The 20165-nt window shown below is 38.4% G+C and overlaps 1 protein-coding gene across 1 annotated transcript in view; it reads left to right on the top strand.

Annotated features, from left to right (window-relative positions):
- ARL15 (ARF like GTPase 15) overlaps positions 1-20165 on the top strand; it is a 399577-nt gene that overhangs the window by 125933 nt on the left and 253479 nt on the right. The window contains exon 2 of the mRNA XM_069492347.1: positions 12673-12817. Coding sequence (XP_069348448.1) covers positions 12673-12817 — 145 coding nt within the window. The remainder of the gene's footprint in view (positions 1-12672; positions 12818-20165) is intronic.

Genomic DNA, 20165 nt, shown 5'->3' with positions numbered 1-20165 from the left:
TTCTAATCCTTTCCCTCCCACTCCTGTTCCTCCACTATTTTTTCTTTAACATCATAGTTAGCCTTCAGGTTTTATTCTTTTGGGAAAGCTGAGTTTGTTAGCCAGATGCCATTATTTATTTATTTTCTGCTAACCATAAATGTGATGCTCTCTATTTCTTTTTTTGCATATTCCAGATGAGTAGGTTTTTTGTTGTTGTTGTTGTTGTTGTTTTAACAGTTGCTTCACAATTATGGTGTGATTTGCAAATTGGAAAAGGGAGACTTGAAAGATTATACCTTACTTAGACAAGCATACTGAAAATCGGAGTGGTTTTGTTTAAAAAAAAAAAAAAAAAGAAAGAAAGAAAGGAAAGATTGCCCAGTCACACATCCTTAAAGAGTTTATATCTATGTTTCTAGTGACAAACAATAGCCCAGACTACCCCACTGAGTTTTTGTTTTTAATTAACAAAAGCTAGGTGCTGCACATGGCTCGAAGTGTGTTCTGTCCTATTTTCTTTCTATAGCATGTTAAAGTTAAAAGGAAAGCAAAAAATATGCAAGTATGAACATAAGAACTGTGAGGCATTTGTCTCCTCTACATACACAGCCAGCCTGCATCATCTTCTTTGTGATAATTTATTAGTAGAAGTGTGGAAAGGAAGAAGGGAATGCGTGTAGAACAGGAGAGTTGAGTATTAAAGAATAGTGCACAAGTGGGACATTGAGAGACCAGAACATGTTTACTCAGGAAAATCCAGGCCAGATTTTCTTCCAGCTCTCATCCTGCCCTCTGCCTTGATTCAGCCTGACTCTTGGCCATTCCCAAACCTCCAGCACATTTTGTCAGAATAGGTCTATGGAATTGCGAGATGAACAAATATTGTTCTATCTTACGTCATTCAATTATAGTAATAGGTAAGGTGTGCTGTCTGTTGAGCCAGAGGACAAAGTGTGTAGTTGATATTGATTTTGGCTGTCCTGCAAATGTATATTCTACTTTGGGGGGAAAGCTCACAAGAATTTGGAGTCAGGGCTCCCTCCTTGTATTGCTGAAGGTAGGAGGCAGCTATTTCTCAACCACCTGGCAGCCAGGGCTCCAGCAGGAGACCAAGTGAGGCTTGGCCGGTTGTGTACTCCAGTGTCATTCTTGTGGCTGCAGTGGAGTTTGGCACAGGGTGGCATGCAGTCAGCATAAGGGGCAACTCCTAAACTAATGATGGTTGCTGTGGTGTTAACCTTGGACTGCCTTGTTTCTTGTTGCTGTTTAGCTTTCTCATCAATTCTGTGAATTACCAATATCTTTCCAATGAATCACTTTTCTCTTATTTGCAATCAGAAGGCTGTTTGGTACAAAAGTAAAAGGGAGGACACCTCTTTTTAAAAAACAACTGGAATGTTCAAGTATCATATTTTCCTGGTAGTTTGAGAATTCCTGTGATAGAGTGGGTACTGTAGTTGACCAAAAGAAAAAAAAGACTTGATAATATTCAGACTTTATTCTAGTAAGACCCTATGTCAGGCCCTCTCTCTGATCTCTCTACTGTCTTTATTAATCAGTTGTATGATACCTGTATAGTCTACATCATTTGGACTATAAGTTCAAGGAACATAATTTAAGGCATTTGTTTCTGTTCTAATTTCAGGGAATAAAATAAAGCAAATACTAAAAGCATTTATAATATAGATTAAGAAGTACATATGCTACTTTTAATCTTGTGAGGGAACAGATGAATTATTTTGGTATTTCCCTTTTGATAAGTGATTTGAGGGCACTGAAAGAAATCAGTTGACATCTCATAGATGACCCCACACAGATCTGCCTTAATCTTTGTGTTCAGCTTTTGCTCTAGAAGTTTGACAGTAGTCGGAAAGTGCCTCTTTAATAAAACACACCTTTAAATAACTCTCTCAGATTCATTCCAGCTTTTAAAGTGAGAAGGTGGCTTGAACTCCCACTGCTGCCAGCTCAGCTGTAGATCTGAAACATCCAGCTGTGCCCTCTCTGCCTCTCTCATCACCAATAACAGACTTTGCAATCAGAATCTGTCTGGCACGTGTGTTGATGTGTGAGGCGAGATAGCATCTAGCTCACTGTATTGGCTCCTCCGCGCTAGACCATAGTAAACATTTGTCTTTGTCAGCAGTTAAAGCAATGTGATTTGAGGATGCACAGGGATTATAGACACTTCTACCCCGTTAGGCTTTTGTCTAGGTCGTATAGAGATTCATATTCAAAGAGAATTGATTTAACTGTTTACATAGACCAGTAATGCTTAAAGGCTGTTTTGGGGGGTTTTCCCTCTGGGCAGAAGGAAAAAAAAAAAAAAAGATTTTCCCTCTATCCATCACATTATGTTCCCTTTTAATTAGTCTTATTATTGCAAACCAAAAGGACTGCCTCTGTGTCATTAGCCACCATTGGTATTTGGTGTATCATATCAGGTCTTTGACCAAATAAACAATAAAATAAACCGAAACCCTGAATTATCTTTAATTATCTACTGTGAGAAAAATCCTAACTGGTGGTCATAAAAACCGGTTTTCTTTAGGAAAACATTGTTCTAAGTGAAAAATCCCATAATAACACTCATGATGATAATAATACCTATTGATTATTGTGTACTACGCTGAGCATTTGGTATACAGTACCTCAATTACTACTCCCAACAATCTTGTGAGATGATCCTTATTTTCTAGATTAGGTAACAGCTATTGGTGAAGTGACTTGTCCCTGGGGCTTTATTTCAGGCTTATCTGACTATGCACTTAATCAGAGCCACACACATAATCACCGGGGAGCATATCCGACCACATGGTGGATGCTGTGTCAGACGCTCAGGTTCCAAAGTTGAACTAGAAGTAGCGCCCGCGTTCAAGTGCTCCAAGTCCAGTGGGTGAAGATGGATGGTAAATCAACTTAATGAGTGTTATGACAGTGGAATAGAAAAGGTGCTAAGGGAATTTGGAGGTCATCTAAATCAGACTGAGGGGCACAGAAGTCTTCCTGGAAGAAATGCTCATTGAGTTGAATTTTGAAGGATGACTCGGAGCCAGCCAGAAGAAGATAGTGGGAAAAGATGTGTAGACAAAAGGTTGGCCCCTTTGCTGACATAGAGCAGGACAGATAATGGATCAGCAACTGCACAGAGGTCCATATAATTGCCATGAGGGCCATGTATATGATGAGAAAATAATAATTTTAATTAATATTATTATCAGTTAAGTTTTATTTGTCAAATCATGTTTTAGGTGATTTATAGACATTATTTCCCGTAATCTCCCTACCATAGGAGGCCAGAAATGAAGGCAAAAGCCAGATGATAAAGATCCTTGTCTGCTTAGATAAGGAGTTTGTCCTTTATCCTGACAGCTATGGGTGGCCATGGAAAGATTTTAAATCAGGGAATAACTTGATGCGTTTTAGAAAGATCACTGTTAGCATTTTGGAGATTGAATTGTATAGTAGGGTAAAACCTGAGCTAATGACACCACTTAGGAGAACAGGTACTATAGTTATCCAAGGGACTGTGACTATGTCCTAAACAAAGGCTTTAGGGCTACAGAGGAACAGGGAGTAGAGGTGGACTTGGACAGATTTATAGGAAGTGGTGATCCATAGAATATGTAGGACCAAGTTCCATCTTTATAGAGCCTAAAGATTAAGTGAAGGAATAGAATAAGATTTCCACCATTACAGACTACAAGAAAAAGATTTTTGGTTTATTTTCTTTTTTGTTTTTTTTTGGTTACAAGCCTTCCCATATCCAGTTCCAAAAGCAGAAAGGATCTACTTTGTTGAGATCTTTCCTGGGCATTTTTTGGTGATACTTAAATCCATTTGAAGGTTACCTACGGAATCTAGCTCTCTTTAAATGTTTTCATGCTGTAACTCTTCCCAAGTATAGAAAATATAGAAAAATGCCCTTGGTAAGGAATGTTAAAATTGTTTGTGTATTTTTATGCCTTACTTTCTGTTTAGAAATATTCTATACAGTTAATGACCAAAAAAAAGAGGTTTGATACAAAATGTATTAGTTTCTCATTCACTTTCATCTAAATTTGTATTTCTTTTCTCCTTACAAAAAAATATAGCATATGGTCTGAAACTGATCTGGGTGAAGCTCTGATTTGGAGATGTTTATGAATGTGGCATATAAAGCTTGGGTCTTATTACGGACAGTCATGCCTGGGGATTTTATTGCTGGTTTTATTGAATAATTCTGTTATAAAAACTGATATTTAAAAATTAGATTTTTCGTCTAGTCATTACAACTTAAGAATTACACTTAAAAAAAGACACAAAAGACTGTGAAAACAAGTAATTTATTTTTTACTTTTAGCTGCCTTTCTGAGTTTCTTAGTTAAAAAAAAAAAAAAAATCCTATTCCTTTGAACCATTTCCAATGTGAAAAGACCTGAAATTTTGAATAGCTAGGTCGATATGAGAATCTTGAATTAGTCTCGTTAAACCTAATTATCGGATACATGCCTTAACTTTTAAAACCTCACTTTTGGTTCCTCTTGAAATCCGGGAACCAGGGCTTGTGAATGCCACTGATGAGGGCTGACTGATGCAGACTGGGAGCCACGTGGGCCCCGGGTCTGGTTCAGCGCAGTGGCACTCTCTTACATTCAAAGTCTCAGATGTCTGTCTCTCTGCAAAGCCGCGAGGCCAATGTCTATAGCTGCTAAGCATGAAATCCCCTGCTTCTGTTTGTTTCTTTTGTTGCCACGAGTTAATAGGGACAGAGACAGGAGACAGCCCAGAACAAAGCAGAAATAATGGAGTATTTCACCCCAAAAAGGAATGTGGATTGAGAAATACAAAGGGTAAGGCAAAGACAGACTTAGTGTCCTGAGGCAGCTTGATGTATTGGACAGAAGCCTCAGCCCTGGGACAATTCCAGGCCAAAGCCTTCATCTGTGAGCTCCGAGCAGCCCACATGGCTGAAAGATTTGACCCATCTTCTGTAAAAACAATTTATTGTTTTTCCCACTAGGATCTTTAAAGGGTGACAGGATTTTCCACCTCAAAAAGTAGATTGCTCTTGCAACGTGGGGAAGAGTGTTCTACTGGGATATGTCTGGCGGCCAAGGGCCTCTTCACAGCACTCTGTTGCCTTGTTTATTACTGCTGTTGCTCTAGGTGCCATTTTGAACTTATATTCTTTTCACTTGTTTGCAAGAAACACTAGTTACTCCATGACATCAGGACATATCTGACGTTCATTTTCTCTGTACAAATAGACAGGATTAGCTGAGAGGTTGCATGTTCATTACAGATCCTCTCTTTCCTGTGCCTTTCCACACAACCCAGTTTATTCATGTATTTCTCCCATACTCTCCCCCAAAACATTTTATTTAGTATTTGCTTATTTATTTATTTACTTTAAGTATAATTTACGTACCCATATGTTTTAAGGGGGAAAATTTGAGGACTGTTCTAATAGAGATTTTTTTTTCCACCTTGCTGCTGTGCTTATTTATAATCAGAAATCTCTGCAGCCAGCATGGCTTTCTCATAATAGATAATAAGCTTTGTCCCTTCCAGAGAATAAAAAAGGGTTACAGGAAGGAAGCAAACAGTAAGAAAGAGAAGCCAACAGCACTTCAGTATTCCTTGTCTTCCAACTCAGCCAAGCCCCTCTTCTTCTCTACTCCCTAACTCAGCAGGGCAGGAACTTTAAAGATACTGTTTCTCACCCAAGTCCTCTGACTTAGGAGAAAGCTGCAGGTCCCCTTTGCCTGGAACGAAAGATACTTTAGCCATAAACTTGACAGTGTAAGTAAAGAAGCCATACAAGGACTTGCACCTTTGCCAGGTGTGTTTCTCTTCACTTACACAGGCAAACTTATTTAAAGCACTCTTTCCCTCCACAAAACAACAGAAACACCCCACTTCTGATGATCTCTGATCCCTAACTCTAGACATGACTTTGCCAGAGCCAAGAGGACATGAGCCAGGGCTCCAGAGCTGCAGCCCTGGCTCAAACCCCAGCTCTGCCACTTGATAGCTCTCTGGTACATTTTCTTATCTCTGTGTCGCCCTCTACACAGAATGGATCTAAAAGTCTCTTTTGCATGACACACCCTCAGAGGCTTACCATTCCAGTGGCTCAGAAAATAGCTCTGGAGCCAGACTGCTGGGGTTTGAATCCTGTTCCATATAGGCACTTTGTTTAACTTCTTTGAGCCTCAGTTTTCTCATCTTAAAATGGGAATCATGTAGTAGAATGGGAAGAAATGAATTAATACGTGTAAATCACTTATATATGGCACTCAATACCTGCCTTTGGTTTTGTTTTTAAGTTATTAGAATACCCACCTTTCCTAATGTCTTCTGCAGAGCTCAAGCAGCTCTGACAAATAGTGTCACACACTTTGTATTGTGTTGCATTTTGAATTGGGCTACGTTTTCAAAGGACAGATCCATATCTGACTATTATAGACTTGGAAAATATTTTGTTCTAAATTAGGTTATTTTAGATATTTAAGCATTTATTAATGTTTTATTCATTGAACATGTTTAGTATTAGAAAACACTTCTAGAAATTGACTTCCTTTTAAAAAGTTTTTTTCATTGTGAGAGTTGGTGAGAATGTACCCCGTTCCAAACTCTTTGGTTTGGAAGTCTAATGGCATGAGAAATGTATCCACTTAAAGTTACGGGTGAGTTTTCGCTTGCTTTTAGATACCAACTCATAGATGTTTCATTAATTTTTGTTTGTTTGTTTGTTTGTTTGTTTCATTAATTGAACAAGTATTTGTTGAGTGCTATGCTAGGCCCACCCTTGGGCTGCATAGAAAGCAACCTGGTTATCTGCCACAGGGGATCTTGCATTTCTGTCTGGCAAGACCTTTATTAAAATAAGGAGGAAACGGTGTAGGGCTCAGGCAGGGACTGGCTGTGGGGAAATCCTGAAGCTGACTGAAGAAAAGTTTCCAGCAACGATACAGAGCTTCAATCAAATTGAAATCATGCTCAGAATAAAATCATGTATTCATGATGAAAACAGAGCATCAATTGAAATAAATGCCATGTCCCAAAGGGCTGGGAATTTAGCGACACAGGATGGTAGGAAATACTGGCAATGCAGGGGCCAGTGCCAGAGTGGGAGAGTTTTGAGCTGACTCTCGTCTAGGAATATGTTTTTATAGGACAACTTTGCTGCTCTGTTTTAGCACCTGACCGCTGTTGGTAGCTGTGAAGTTAAGCTTTTTGAGCCAATAATAGGAGCAAGAATGGATATGTCTTTGGCTCTGTGTGGATATTTCTATCAGCTAATGAATCTTATAATTAGAAAAAAATGCGTGTGTCGTAGTATTAACTGCAGTGCTAGAAGTATGTGTATAGGACCAAGGAATGGAAGCAAGGATTAATTAGTTCTCTCCAAGGGAATTGCAGATTTCCCAAAGGATGTGCGATCTAAGCAGAACTTTGAGTAGGAGTTTACCAAATAGAAAAGAGGGGGAGGACCTTTCATTCTGAGTGCACAGGACCAGGGTGGCACAGAAACATTAAGTGCTCAGTCTGTTTGAGGGTCTAGTGAGTGATTTGGAGGGTAGCTGGAGTCATTAAGGGGGAAATGGAATGTACAGTTAAATGTTTAATTAGTGCTTTACAGTGTTGACTTGATGAGCGGTTATTCTCTGTACAGTGATCTGCCAGACCTACCGAACATCTGGCACTGTCCCTAACAGAATTAAGGACATTTTAAGATGATCTTGCTGTCTTGGTGCTAGGCCGCAAGACTGAAATGCAAGTCCTCATTTTACCCTGGCAATTTTATCTTTTGCTGATTTTTATTTCTAATGCATGTGATCACCTTCCTTTTCAAGCAAATATTCCTAAGATTTTTGCCTCTGCTTTTTAGCCAATTCATATTTCAGCTATAGATGATGCAATTATTTTATTTGTCCAAAGTCCACGACACAGGCAGAGTTATTACTGGCGATTCTGGTCTTTGTCCTCTCTCAAGACCTTGGCACACCATTTCCTCACATACAACTCTGGCAGAAGCTTGTGGGCACATGCTAGGGGGAAACATCCTGTGTCCTGACATCATATGGTCGATACACTGGGTTTAAAAAAAGGAGCAAGTCATAACTGTGGAAATACCTGTGAACTGAAGCAGTCTAGACAACGGGGACCATGACCTTGGTTGGCCCCCCAGAGGGTATAGTTATAATTCAGACTGGCTCGGTTCTCCATGTCCTGCTGCAAGGGAGGGCCAAGGGTTCTGTGTCTTTAGTTGAACTGGGATGGGATGGAGCATCTGGAGGCTGCTGTGGGCTGATGGAAAGGGCAGTACTATAGTCTGGGCTGTGTGTTGAGCTGCCAGGCCCTTGCCCAAGGAAGCTAACTATCATCCAAGATACCTTGGGAAAAAGAGCATCTTGATGAACAGTAATTTACCCATGTGGTGCCTTTCTTAGTAGCATAATGCATTGAACCCATGCCTCATAACATCCTCCCTAAGAAAGGAAGTGGCAGATAGTGTTAAAACGTTACTGGTTAATCATGGGGAAACTGAAGCATGGATAGGTTTATGAGGCTTGAACAGAGTTATACAATGCCTTAGTGTCTGGCCTGGGAATGAAGCCTGAGTTTGCCGCTTGCTGTCAGGACTGCCGACAGCATTGTGTTTCGCATTGTACAACAGTGAAAGGGGCTTACTCTTAACAATGCAAGAGCTGCTGTAGGAGACAAACACAATGAACTTTGGTACAGTATAGTCTAGAGGCCAAAATGAGTAATTTTAAGTAAATTGACTATAAGATCCAAAGCTTTGTTAAGTTTTAAAACAAAAACCAAATGAAAACTCTGTGTAGTTTTTAGGAACTGACACAAAAAACATGAACAGTCCTTCCCTATTTGAAGTAGCATACTCTTAAAAGTTTTATTTTGTTGTATCAAAATCTGACACTATTCCTGTTAGCCATAGGATGGATTTTTTTATTCATTTATTTCAAATACATATTTATTTCTAAGAATCTGCTATTTATTTCAAAGATTCTTCCTTATAATAACTATCAGTCTAATTTTTATGTTCCAAAATACCTTATTTCCCTAGCCTCTGGTTTTTGGGGGAGGATTTTGTTTTATTCAGTTTTAGTTTGGGTTCTTACAGATCAGTTAGAACTATAGAGCCTGGAGTTCAGGAAAAAGATTTGGGAGGTGCTGGGGGAGATGTCATATTGGAAGTCTTTACCACTATGTGATTGGAACCATGGGAGTGGAGATGGCATCACTTCTAAGAATATAAAAAGAAAAGAACAAAGAAGAAGGGGAATGTCACTGCTAAATTGTCTTTTATGTCAGAAGCATCAGGTGACCTAGAATAAATTAACAGGTGATATAGATATTAATGGACTTCAAAGTTTTTAGATGCTGGATTTTAAAAAAGAACATGAAGATCAAATTGTGGAACTTTTGGCTAAAATATGTTGAGTGATATTAGTATACAAGTAATTTAAACAGAATGATATAGAAGTTAGTCACATACAATATCATTTCGTATTTAAGATTTATGATAATTGGGCCAGTCCCCTCCAGGAGATAGTCCAGAGGAATTCTGGCAGAGGAGCTGAATGACAGTGGGGGTCTCCAGATCGAGGAACAGAGTCTCTCCCCTTTTCCCTTCTCAACAAAGACCAAAGAAGCCTAGTATGAGAAACTAGGTGACTAGCATTGTTGCCTGCCATAACTGAACATGGAAGACCTTTCCTAAGTGCGAACAGCTGCTAGTTAGTGGCCATCTTTGAGGGAATGCATATATGCATATATACATACATACGCACACATAAATCTATCTCTGAGAAAGACTCTCATCATGAGTCTGGGAGACAGACTTTACAAAAAGTTTGTAAAAAGTCAGTCAGCATCAGCCAGCCTTGACACAAATCCGGGATATGATGTGTTGACATCTAGAATGTTATTGGTAGTTGTGGTCATTAATCTTGTAGGAGAAGGCATACTGGAACTAAAGTGAGGCCAAGGAAGAGCACCCAACAAAGGAGTAGGAGAGGCTGGTGTATGAAGGCCAGCTGAAATAAGTAGAACTCCTCCAGCTTGAAAAGACTGAGAGGTAATATGATTAGAGTTGAATAAATCCTTGAAGAATATGGGGCATAAAATTGTTTACCAAAAGTAGGCAAAACCTCCTTAAAAAAAAAAAAAAAGAAAGAAAGAAACCTGAGGAAAAATGAATATTGGACAAAAAGAAGCTTTCTAATCTGAGAAAGTTGGTCCTGTACATCAAACTCAGTCTATTGGGAACTAGGCTAACTTCTGTCATTTAAGTGAAGTGAAAAAGCCAAGGTTTTCTCTTATTTTGGCACTATTTTCTTGAAGCATGCAGGGGCCTGGAGAGTATAGATAAAAGTATCCTATTAACCGTTATGATTTCTTTTTTCTTTTCTTAGGTGAAATTTAAATATCATTCATTCTTCACTCAATAGTTACTTACTGAGTATAGATTCTGTGCTATATCTTCTGCTAGGCACTGGGCATACTGGGATGGAGGTGGACAGACATGGTTCTCACAGTCTGGTGATGAATAAAAGACTGTAATTGTCTGTGTGATGAATTCACACAAGTACTGCCGAGCATACATGAATTGCTAGCACAGTCTTAGGATCAGAGCAGACTGCGCTGAGGAAGGGGTGTGATTAAGCTGAGACCTAAAAACTGATGGGGAATTGGCTAAGCCAAGTTGAGGGAAGATGGAACAGCACAGTAAGTGCCTTGAGGTGAGAGAAGGTCGGCGTGGCTGGAGGGGTTGGCTGCAGCACATCATGAAGTGTGGGGTAGACCTTGATAAGAGTTTGGGCCCAAGAGCTGGGAGAAGTCACTGAAGTGGTGTAAGCAGATCTGATAGGATTTTCTTTTTATGAACAATCGCATTGGCTGCTGTGTAGAGAACAGAGGGTGTAAGAGTAAATGTGCTGGAACCAGTGAGAGAATGTTGATGTTGTCCAGGTGATGGTGGCCTGGGCTGGAGAGAAGCAGACAGATTCTGGAGCTACTTCAGAGTCATATGCACTGGATTTGTTGACTAGATGTGAGAAATGAGGGAGAGAAATAATCAGGCTTGATTTATGAGAGCACGACAGCCAATTAGGATGGAGATTTTATCTGAGAAGAATCAACACAGGCTTCTTATAGGTCTCTTCTGTCATGGTCTCCAGATGACCCAGAAGTGAGTAGGTCTACCTCCCTCTTTCCTCTTTCTTTTTCTCATGAGTCATTCAGGGCTAAATCTTTCAGGCTCTATAAACTGGAACATACTTGGCCCCTAAGAAATGGATATGGGGTAAGTAGAAAGATAATAACTACATGAATAATATTCTGTCTCCCAGATCCTCTTGTCTTTAATTCTTGCAGAGCAAACAGGGGTGTGTGGTGCACTAACAACATGCACAATAGTTCATAGTACCCTGAGGTCAGTTGACCTGAAACAGAGTTTAGCCAAGGCCAGGAAGGTAGTGACATATACAGGGACTCAATTTAATGATTTTTAAAATGATATCAAATGATACCAAAGAGTTCTAAGACTAGAACAAGGAATTTTCTGTTTTCTCAGCTTCATCAGTCATTACAATTTTACCACATTTGCTTTATCACTCTCCTCACCAGATAGAGATGGAGGTATAGAGATTTAGAATTTTTCTGAGCCAGTTAATCAAAGACATCATGACCTTTCACCTCTAAATACTTAGAGGCATTCTAAATATTTAGAATGTTTTCTCAGAACAATGGTTTTCTTTACATAACCACAGTGCAATTATTACATTGAGGAAATTTAACCTTCTGAAATCTGTATTCAATCCTCACCTATTGTCTCCATAATGTTGTTTATGGCATTTTTTTCCTTCTTGATCTAGGATCCAGTCCAAGATGCATTGCATTTCATTATTATGTCTTTTTAGTCTTCTTTAACCTGGAACAGTTCCTCAGTCTGTCTTTGGCTTTTAAGACACTGATATTTTTGAGGAGAACAGGCCAGTTGTCTTATAGAATGCCCCTCAGATTGATGTTATCCGGCTTCCTCATGCTTAGATTCGGGTTGTGCAGTTTTGGCAGGAATCCTGCGTGATGATGTCATGCCCCTTGTGGCACACCTGCCACGAGGTAGCCATATGTCTCCTGACTAAGGATGTTAACTTTGATCACTTGGTTAAGGTGGTTTCTCCATTCTTTTTTTTTGAGACAGAGTCTCACTTTGTTGCCCGGGCTAGAGTGAGTGCCGTGGCGTCAGCCTAGCTCACAGCAACCTCAAACTCCTGGGCTCAAGCGATCCTACTGCCTCAGCCTCCCGAGTAGCTGGGACTACAGGCATGTGCCACCATGCCCGGCTAATTTTTTCTATATATATTTTAGTTGTCCATATAATTTCTTTCTATTTTTAGTAGAGACGAGGTCTCGCTCTTGCTCAGGCTGGTCTCGAACTCCTGACCTTGAGCGATCCACCCGCCTCGGCCTCCCAGAGTGCTAGGATTACAGGCGTGAGCCACCGTGCCCGGCCAAGTTTCTCCATTCTTAAGTTACCATTTTCCTCCTTATAATTAACAGTTTGTTTAATTACTTAAATAGTCTTAATATTTATTTAGTCATGTTAAATGTTCCTAAGGTTTGTTTCCACAATCTTATTTAAAAGAACCACATTTTTTCTCCCTCTCTTGGCAGTGTTTTAGAGCACTTTGCTGCAAGGGACCACCACCTGCACGCCCAGAATATGACCTGGTTTGCATAGGCCTCACAGGTTCTGGCAAGACAAGTCTATTGTCAAAGCTCTGCAGTGAAAGCCCTGAGGAAGTTGTGTCGACCACAGGTGGGTACCGCGCCAGTGTTCTAGCCTTTTCTCTTTTTTGTCCCCGAGACATTCTAGTTTCCTATACTATTTGTATGATTTCTTTCCTCCTCTTGTCTCTCTTTGCAGTTTAATGCTTTGCTCAGTTTATTTGTTTTAATTTTAAATACTCTATCTCTTTTTAAGAAAGATTTGAGGAGGATTTAATAGCATTAAATTGCTGCATCAAATGTATCCCTCTGGCTGGTCATTTCAGTTGCACTGAATAAGTCAAACCCAAGAAAATATACAACTAATCCTGTAACCTGGAACTCTCGTGCTATGACAAAATGAATTCATGTCAGGCCCACTGAGTGTTGTCCTTCCCTGAAGTGTCACTCCAGCCTACATTTGTTCGTCATGCACTCCCTAAACAGTAAACTGATGTATCTGAATCTTCTTCCCTCATCTTTTTTTGTCTAGTGGATAGTCAGTACAGGAGACTATTGATCAGCTTTGCCCCGTTGTCTCCTGAGGTAGTCAAGAAAAGTCAGTCTAGGGCAGTGGTTTTCAGGGGAGATTTCACCCCCCTCACCCTCCCCAGGGGACATTTGGCAATGTCTGGAGATGTTGTAAGGGAGGATGCTACTGGCATCTAGGGGGTAGAGGCCGGTGATGCCACTAAACATCCTACAATGCATAGGCCAGTCCCCCAAAATAGTTATCTGTCCGAAAATGTTATTAGTGCCAAGGGTGAGAAACCCTGGCCTAGGGCTATTATCACTCCCCAAAGGCTTCTTCTCTTTCTTCTGATAATGAAGCAGAAAAGAAGAATATAAATTAGAGAAAATAGTGGAATAACAGTTGTAGGAGATGAAGAACAGAGCTGCCGTAGGGGAAGAGCTGCTGAGGAAAGAGTAGGGCAAGACATTGTCTGGGAAAGTTGAAAAGATTATTCACTTTTTGAGCACCTACTATGTGCTAGGTCCAATGTTAGACACTGGGGATAAGCAGTGATCCCAGTATTCCAGGAGTCTCAGTCTACTGGTCTCATAAACATTAAGTTCATGTCAGAAATATACAAAGGAGTGGTCAGTGTTGCCTGGAACAGGGAAAGGCAAAGACGCCCGATGAGGTTTTCTCCATCAGATCTGAAGTTGATAAGTAAATCTGGTAGATATGCAGGAACAAGAGAGTGGGGTGGGGAAAAAAGAGGATTTCAGGGCACAGGAAAGCTTGTGTGATGGCAAAGGGGCATGAAACAAATTGGCACCTCCTGGGAACCACAATTATGCCTGGAAGTGTATGTGAAATAGAGTGCCGGGAGACAAGTCATAAGAGGTCTGTGGTGGCTACATATTGGCCAACCTTTTATGCCACGCTCAGGAATTTTAGCTTTTTCTATAGAGAGTGCAAAGACATCAGAATATTTTAAGCAAGGAGACTATAATACATGAGGACATGTTCTTTAGAGAAGGATTAAGCTGGACATAATGTGGAGGCTGAATTGTGAGGATTATTGTTACAGGAAATTCAGAAGATTTTTGTAATGGTGCAGCTGAGATGATGAAGGCCTTGGCTAAGGCAATGGCTGGAGGCATGGAGAGGGGGGAATAGCTAGGATACGTATTTGAGGCCTAGAATTGACAGAGCTTTGTGCAGTCGGGTTTGGGGAAGTTGGAAGCCCTAGCTGGCTCAATTCCTGGCTTAGGTGATAGGTAGGTGAAGAAATCATTAACTAGCATGTCCTGGCAAGCAGGAAAAATACTGATGATTGAAAAAGCCTTACATCAATCAGTTCAGGTCAGATTTTGCCACCAAATAAGTTAGAAAAAAAGTACAGGTTTTGAGAGCTTTCCAGATGTAAAATTAAGATAAGAGACTGTGATGCTGCAAAGAAACAGAGACATAGCTTGATTTTAGGATGAAAGAAAGAATAAGGGGTAGGGAGACCCTAGAGTGGATGAGCAGAGATCATTCATAGCCTCTGTGCATGCAAACCTTCCCCCTCCAAACTGAACCCCCTCTTCTCTCCCCACTGGAAGTTGTCCATATTTCTGCCATTTAGTGCCTGTAACACTGCTTTGTTTACATGTCCATCTCCCCATCCTGGGTTTATGCTCTTATGGGCAGATAGAGCATTGTATTCCTAGAGCCTGGCACGAGATTTGGGCATAGGTACAGATGTCTGTCAAATGAATAAACAAATGACAATAATTTGAATCTGTATAGTGTTTTTACATAAAATATCCTCTGTGAGCCTAGGAACAACCTATGGGATGAATAAGAATCTTTTTCCGTATTGTGTTTTTAAATCACCTGAGGATCGAAGGTATGTTGACATTGCTGATGTTACATAGCTAGTGACAGAGATAGGATGCCAGTTTAGGTCTTCAAATGAAGTTTAGTGATATACAAGGTTTAGGATTTCTGATGAGAGTATGTACTTTACTGATTGTTTGTAAAATTGTGGATATCTTTTGAGCAGTATGTTACAAAGTTATATAAACTTTATTAGCTTAATAATTCCCTTCAAGCAAAATAGCTTCCAAAAATATGTGTAAGAGCAATAAAAAGTGTACTTTCTTCACTTATCAGAGTTTTCTCCTGAGAACCTTGAGTAATCGAAAGACAAAATATTAAAAGCAGATAAAAGACATACATGAGAATAAAACTAAGGATGACATCAGATTTTTCACTGGATATAATGCAAGTGGGAAGACAGTGGAGCAGCATCTTTAAAATACTGAAAGGAAGAAAAGAGTCAACTAATAGTCAATAAAAATATATTTTAAAAAGAAAGTAAAAATGAAACCTTTTTCAGATATAAAAAGATTGAAAGAATTTATTGCTAGCAGACAACAGTATAAGAATTGTTAAAGGAAGTCTTTCAGGCAGAAGAAAAATAATATCAGATAGAAATTTGTTTGGATCTCTATAGAAGAATGAGGGGTACCAGAAATGGAAACTATGTAGATAATTACATAAAATTTAGTTCTTATTATTTAAATATCTTTAAAAGGTAACTGTTTTAACAAATAATAACCATATATTGTAGAATTTATAACATAAAAAAGTAAAATACATGAGAATAGTATAAAGGTAATAGGGTGAAAAAGAAAATACACTATTATAGGTTCTTATGCTGTATATGAAGTGGTATTTTTTCCATATAGATGGAAAAAATAGGAAACAAGTAGCAAGGTGATACATTCAAATGTAATAATCAATAATCGAATTAAATGTAAATGATCTAGATGCCTCAGTTAAGAGACCAAGGTTGATATGATTAGATTTTAAAAAGCAAGACCCAACCTAATACTTATGTTAAGAAATGAACTTTAAAGATTCAAATAGGTTAAAAGTAAAAGGATGGAAAAAGATACATCATACTAATACTAGTCAGAATAAAATTTGAGTGGCTATATTAATATCAGACAACATAGATTTCAGAGCAAAGAATAATGCTGGGGGTAAAGAAGTTCATTTCATAATGAACTTTAATCAAGAGGAAATAATGCTAAACATTTATGTACCCAATAAAAGAGCTTCAAGATATAAGAAGCAAAAAGTGAAAGAATGGCAAAGAGAAATAGACAAACCCACAATTATAATCATAGATTTCAATCTCTTTCAATAATCATGTTAGAAGAAAATCTCCTAAAATATAGGACACTTGAACAACACTATCAGCTAGCTTGATCTGATTAACATTTATAGAATACTCCACCCAACAGAAGACATTCTTCTCAAGTGCACATGTAACATGTACCAAATTAGACCATAATCTAGTATATCATACAAGTATCAATAAATTTAAATGGGTCCAAGTCATAGTAAATATATTCTGAGACCACAATGAAATTGAATTAGAAATCAATAACAAGAAGGTCTCTGAAAAATATCCCCAAATATTTGGAAACTCAATTACTTTTAAATAATCCATGAATCATGAAAGGATCAAAATTGAAATGATAAGGCATTTTGCACTAAAACACAATACAACATATCAGAATTTGTGGTATACTTCTAAAGCAGTATGTTGGGGGAAATTGATAGCACTAAGTGCCTGTATTAGAAAAGAAGGACCTCAAATCAATGACCCCAGCTTCTTCCTTAAGGAAGTAAAAGAGAAGAATGGATTAAATCCAAAGTAAGCAGAAGAAAATAAATGATAAAAATCAAGGTGAAAATCAATAAAATAGAAAAACCATAGAGAAAATTTGTGAGACCAAATTTTTTGATCAATGAGAGGGTCAATAAAACTGATAAAACTCTAGCCAAATGGATCAGGAAAAACCAAAGAAGACACTAATTACCAATATCAGGAATGAGAGAGATAACATCAGTATAGATGCTATAAATATTAAGAGTGGAAGGGAATATTATGAAACAATTTATGTCAATAAATTTGATATCTTAGATAAAATGAACAATTTCCTTGAAAAATAAATCATCAAATCTCACTCAAGAAGAAACAGAGAACGCTGATAGACCTATATCTATTAAAGGAATTGAAATTATAGTTAAAAAGAGAAAGAAAACTTGTAGTCTAGTTGGCTTTACCAGTGAATCCTACTAGTTTTAAGGAAGAAATAATGCCAATTCTGTACAGTCTCTTCCAGAAAATTGAATAGGAAGGAAAACTCCCCAATTCCTTTATAAGACCAGCATTAATCCAGACAGAACCAGACAAAGATATTACAAGAAAACTACATACCAATATCCTTCATGAACACAGATAAGAAATTATAAACAAAAATATAGCAAAACAAATCCAACAATAATATATTAATAGGATAATATATCACAACCAAGTGATATTTATCCCAGGAGTGTAGGGTTGGTTTCACATTCAAAAATCAATAAGTTTTGGCCAACAAACACATAAAAAAAATGCTCAACATCTCTAATCATTAGGGAAATGCAAATTAAAACCACAATGAGATATCATCTAACTCCAGTAAGATTGGCCTTTATCAAAAAATCCCAAAACAACAAATGCTGGTGAGTATGTGGAGAGACAGGAACACTCTTAAACTGCTGGTGGGACTGAAAATTAGTGCAACCTCTGTGGAAAAGAATTTGGAGATACCTCAAAGAGCTACAAGTAGAACTACCATTTGATCCAGCAATACCACTATTAGGCATCTACCCAAAGGAACAAAAGTCATTCTGTAATAAAGACATCTGCACTTGAATGTTAATGGCAACACAATTCACTATAGCAAGGATGTAGAAACAACCCAAGTGCCTGTCAATCCGTGAGTGGATTAATAAAATATGGTATATGTATACAATGGAATATTACTCAATTATAAAAAATGATGATGATCTAGCACCTCTTATATTTTCCTGGATAGAGCTTGAGCCTATCCTCCGAAGTGAGGTATCACAAGAATGAAAGAACAGGCACCTCATGTACTCTGCATCCAACTGGCACTGACTGATCAACACTAAGGTGCTCACACAGTAGTAATATTCTTTGGGGGTAGGGAGTTGGGGTGGATAAACTCACAACTAATGGATGTGGTGAGCATTGTTGGGGGCGGAAAGGGCACGTCTGAAATCATGGTTGGGATGTGGCAAAGTCATAACATGTAACCAAAATGTTTGTACCCTCATAATTTCCTGAAATAAAAAAAAATTAAAAAGAAAAAAAATCAATAAGTTTAATTCATAATACCAATAAACTAAAAAAAATCATCTTAAAATATGCAAAAAAAATCCAACATTAGTTTCTGATAAAAACTCTCAACGAAGTAGGAATAGAAAGGAATTCTCTCAACTAGAAAAGGACCTCTCTGAGAACCTTACAGCTGTTGTCATACTTAATGGAGAAGGACTGAATTGTTTCCTGATCAAATCAGGAACAAGACATGGATGTCTTTCTCTCCACTTCTATTTAGCATTGTAGTAGAGACTCTAGCTAGTGCATCAGGCAAGAAAAAGAAATGAAAGGCTTCCATTTTGGAAAAGAATAAGTAAAACTTATTTGGTTGGTTAATGACATGGCAATGTAGAAAATTTAATGGAATCAACAACTTTATGCTATAAATTGGATATGGTTGATGTGAATTAGAGCTGATAGTTTTAGAAATCTGAAAACTGAGAAACTTAGAGGATAGTTTTGGCCATTGGTTTGAAGAATGTTGTTTATAAGAATAGAAGCAGATAGCGTGTGGTGAACAACTGTCAGCTAAGTGTTGAATTCATGCAGATAGATGAACAAACTCCCTGAAATCGGTGGATGGGGATGCTGAGGTCCATATATAAGCAGATATCATAGCTTCAGGTAGAAAGTTATGAAGAGGTGGCTATGGTGAAGTGGTCTAAAAGCATTATAAGGAAGCAAAGCTTATGCTAGGAGGTACTGATATGAGAAGGAAAAGCTCTGTTTTCTGGTGAAAGGAGGAAGAAAAAATGTGCAAGAAAATATTGAAGCATGGAGAAGACTTTTCTTAACAGAGAGGAGGTTCTATTCGATTCAGTGGAAGGGCTCTGTAATGATAAAGGTAGGGCGCAGTTGGGCATGAGAGGCAGGAAGTAAGGACGTAAGAGATGGAGGTAGATGCTTGTTTTGGGGTCTGTGTGTTCATTGTAGCAAAAGGAGGAGGACAAGATGTTGGAGAAACAAGTTAGTGATGGCAGAGAAGGGTTGGAGCACAGGCAGCAGAGGAATGCCATGCAGGCTAGGTTTAGTTATCAGGGGAACCACAAAAACCATTCAGTGCTAGAGTTCAAGGTAGCAATTCCTGGCATCTTCAAACTTACTACTCAGGTTCAGGGTTCTTTCTGCTGTTCATAGCAGGATTGTGTATGTGTATATAATTGAAGAAGAACAAAGGAGGTGGAGGGTACTAAAATAAATGACGAAGCCCAATAGTAAGTAAAGGTAACTAGGAGAAGAAATGAGGAAGTCAGAAAGCCACACATGCATGCAAGACATTCGATGCGGAAGATTGGAGAGTAGCTGGAGGAGGCCTGCAGAGAATGATTCAAAAGGAAAGATCAAAGGACTTAACTGTCTAAAAATTTAGAGTCATTGGGGAAAGCTAAAATTAACACAGTAAATATTAAAAAATATGGTTAAGAAATATTTGTATCAGATATCACAGGTAAGAGTTTATGGCTGTCCCACTTAAAGAATTCAATCATATTTACAAATAGCATAATTTATCTATTAGATTATATATGCTAAGTCCACAAAGAGATAATTTATAAAACGAATAAATGGAAAAGGTTTAACTTTACCAAAATTTTAACTTTATTAGAGAATAAACAAGAAAATGTTAATTTTATTCTTTAATTTACCAAAATTTGTTTTGTTATGATAAAACTCAGTGATGATAAGACGGTAGTAGCATTGGTATGCACATGTATTGCTGGT

The sequence above is a fragment of the Eulemur rufifrons genome, chromosome 17 (assembly GCF_041146395.1).
Source record: "Eulemur rufifrons isolate Redbay chromosome 17, OSU_ERuf_1, whole genome shotgun sequence".
Lineage (NCBI taxonomy): Eukaryota > Metazoa > Chordata > Mammalia > Primates > Lemuridae > Eulemur > Eulemur rufifrons.
The sequence above is the reverse complement of the archived record's forward strand: the minus strand, read 5'-3'. Positions and strand labels throughout refer to the sequence as shown.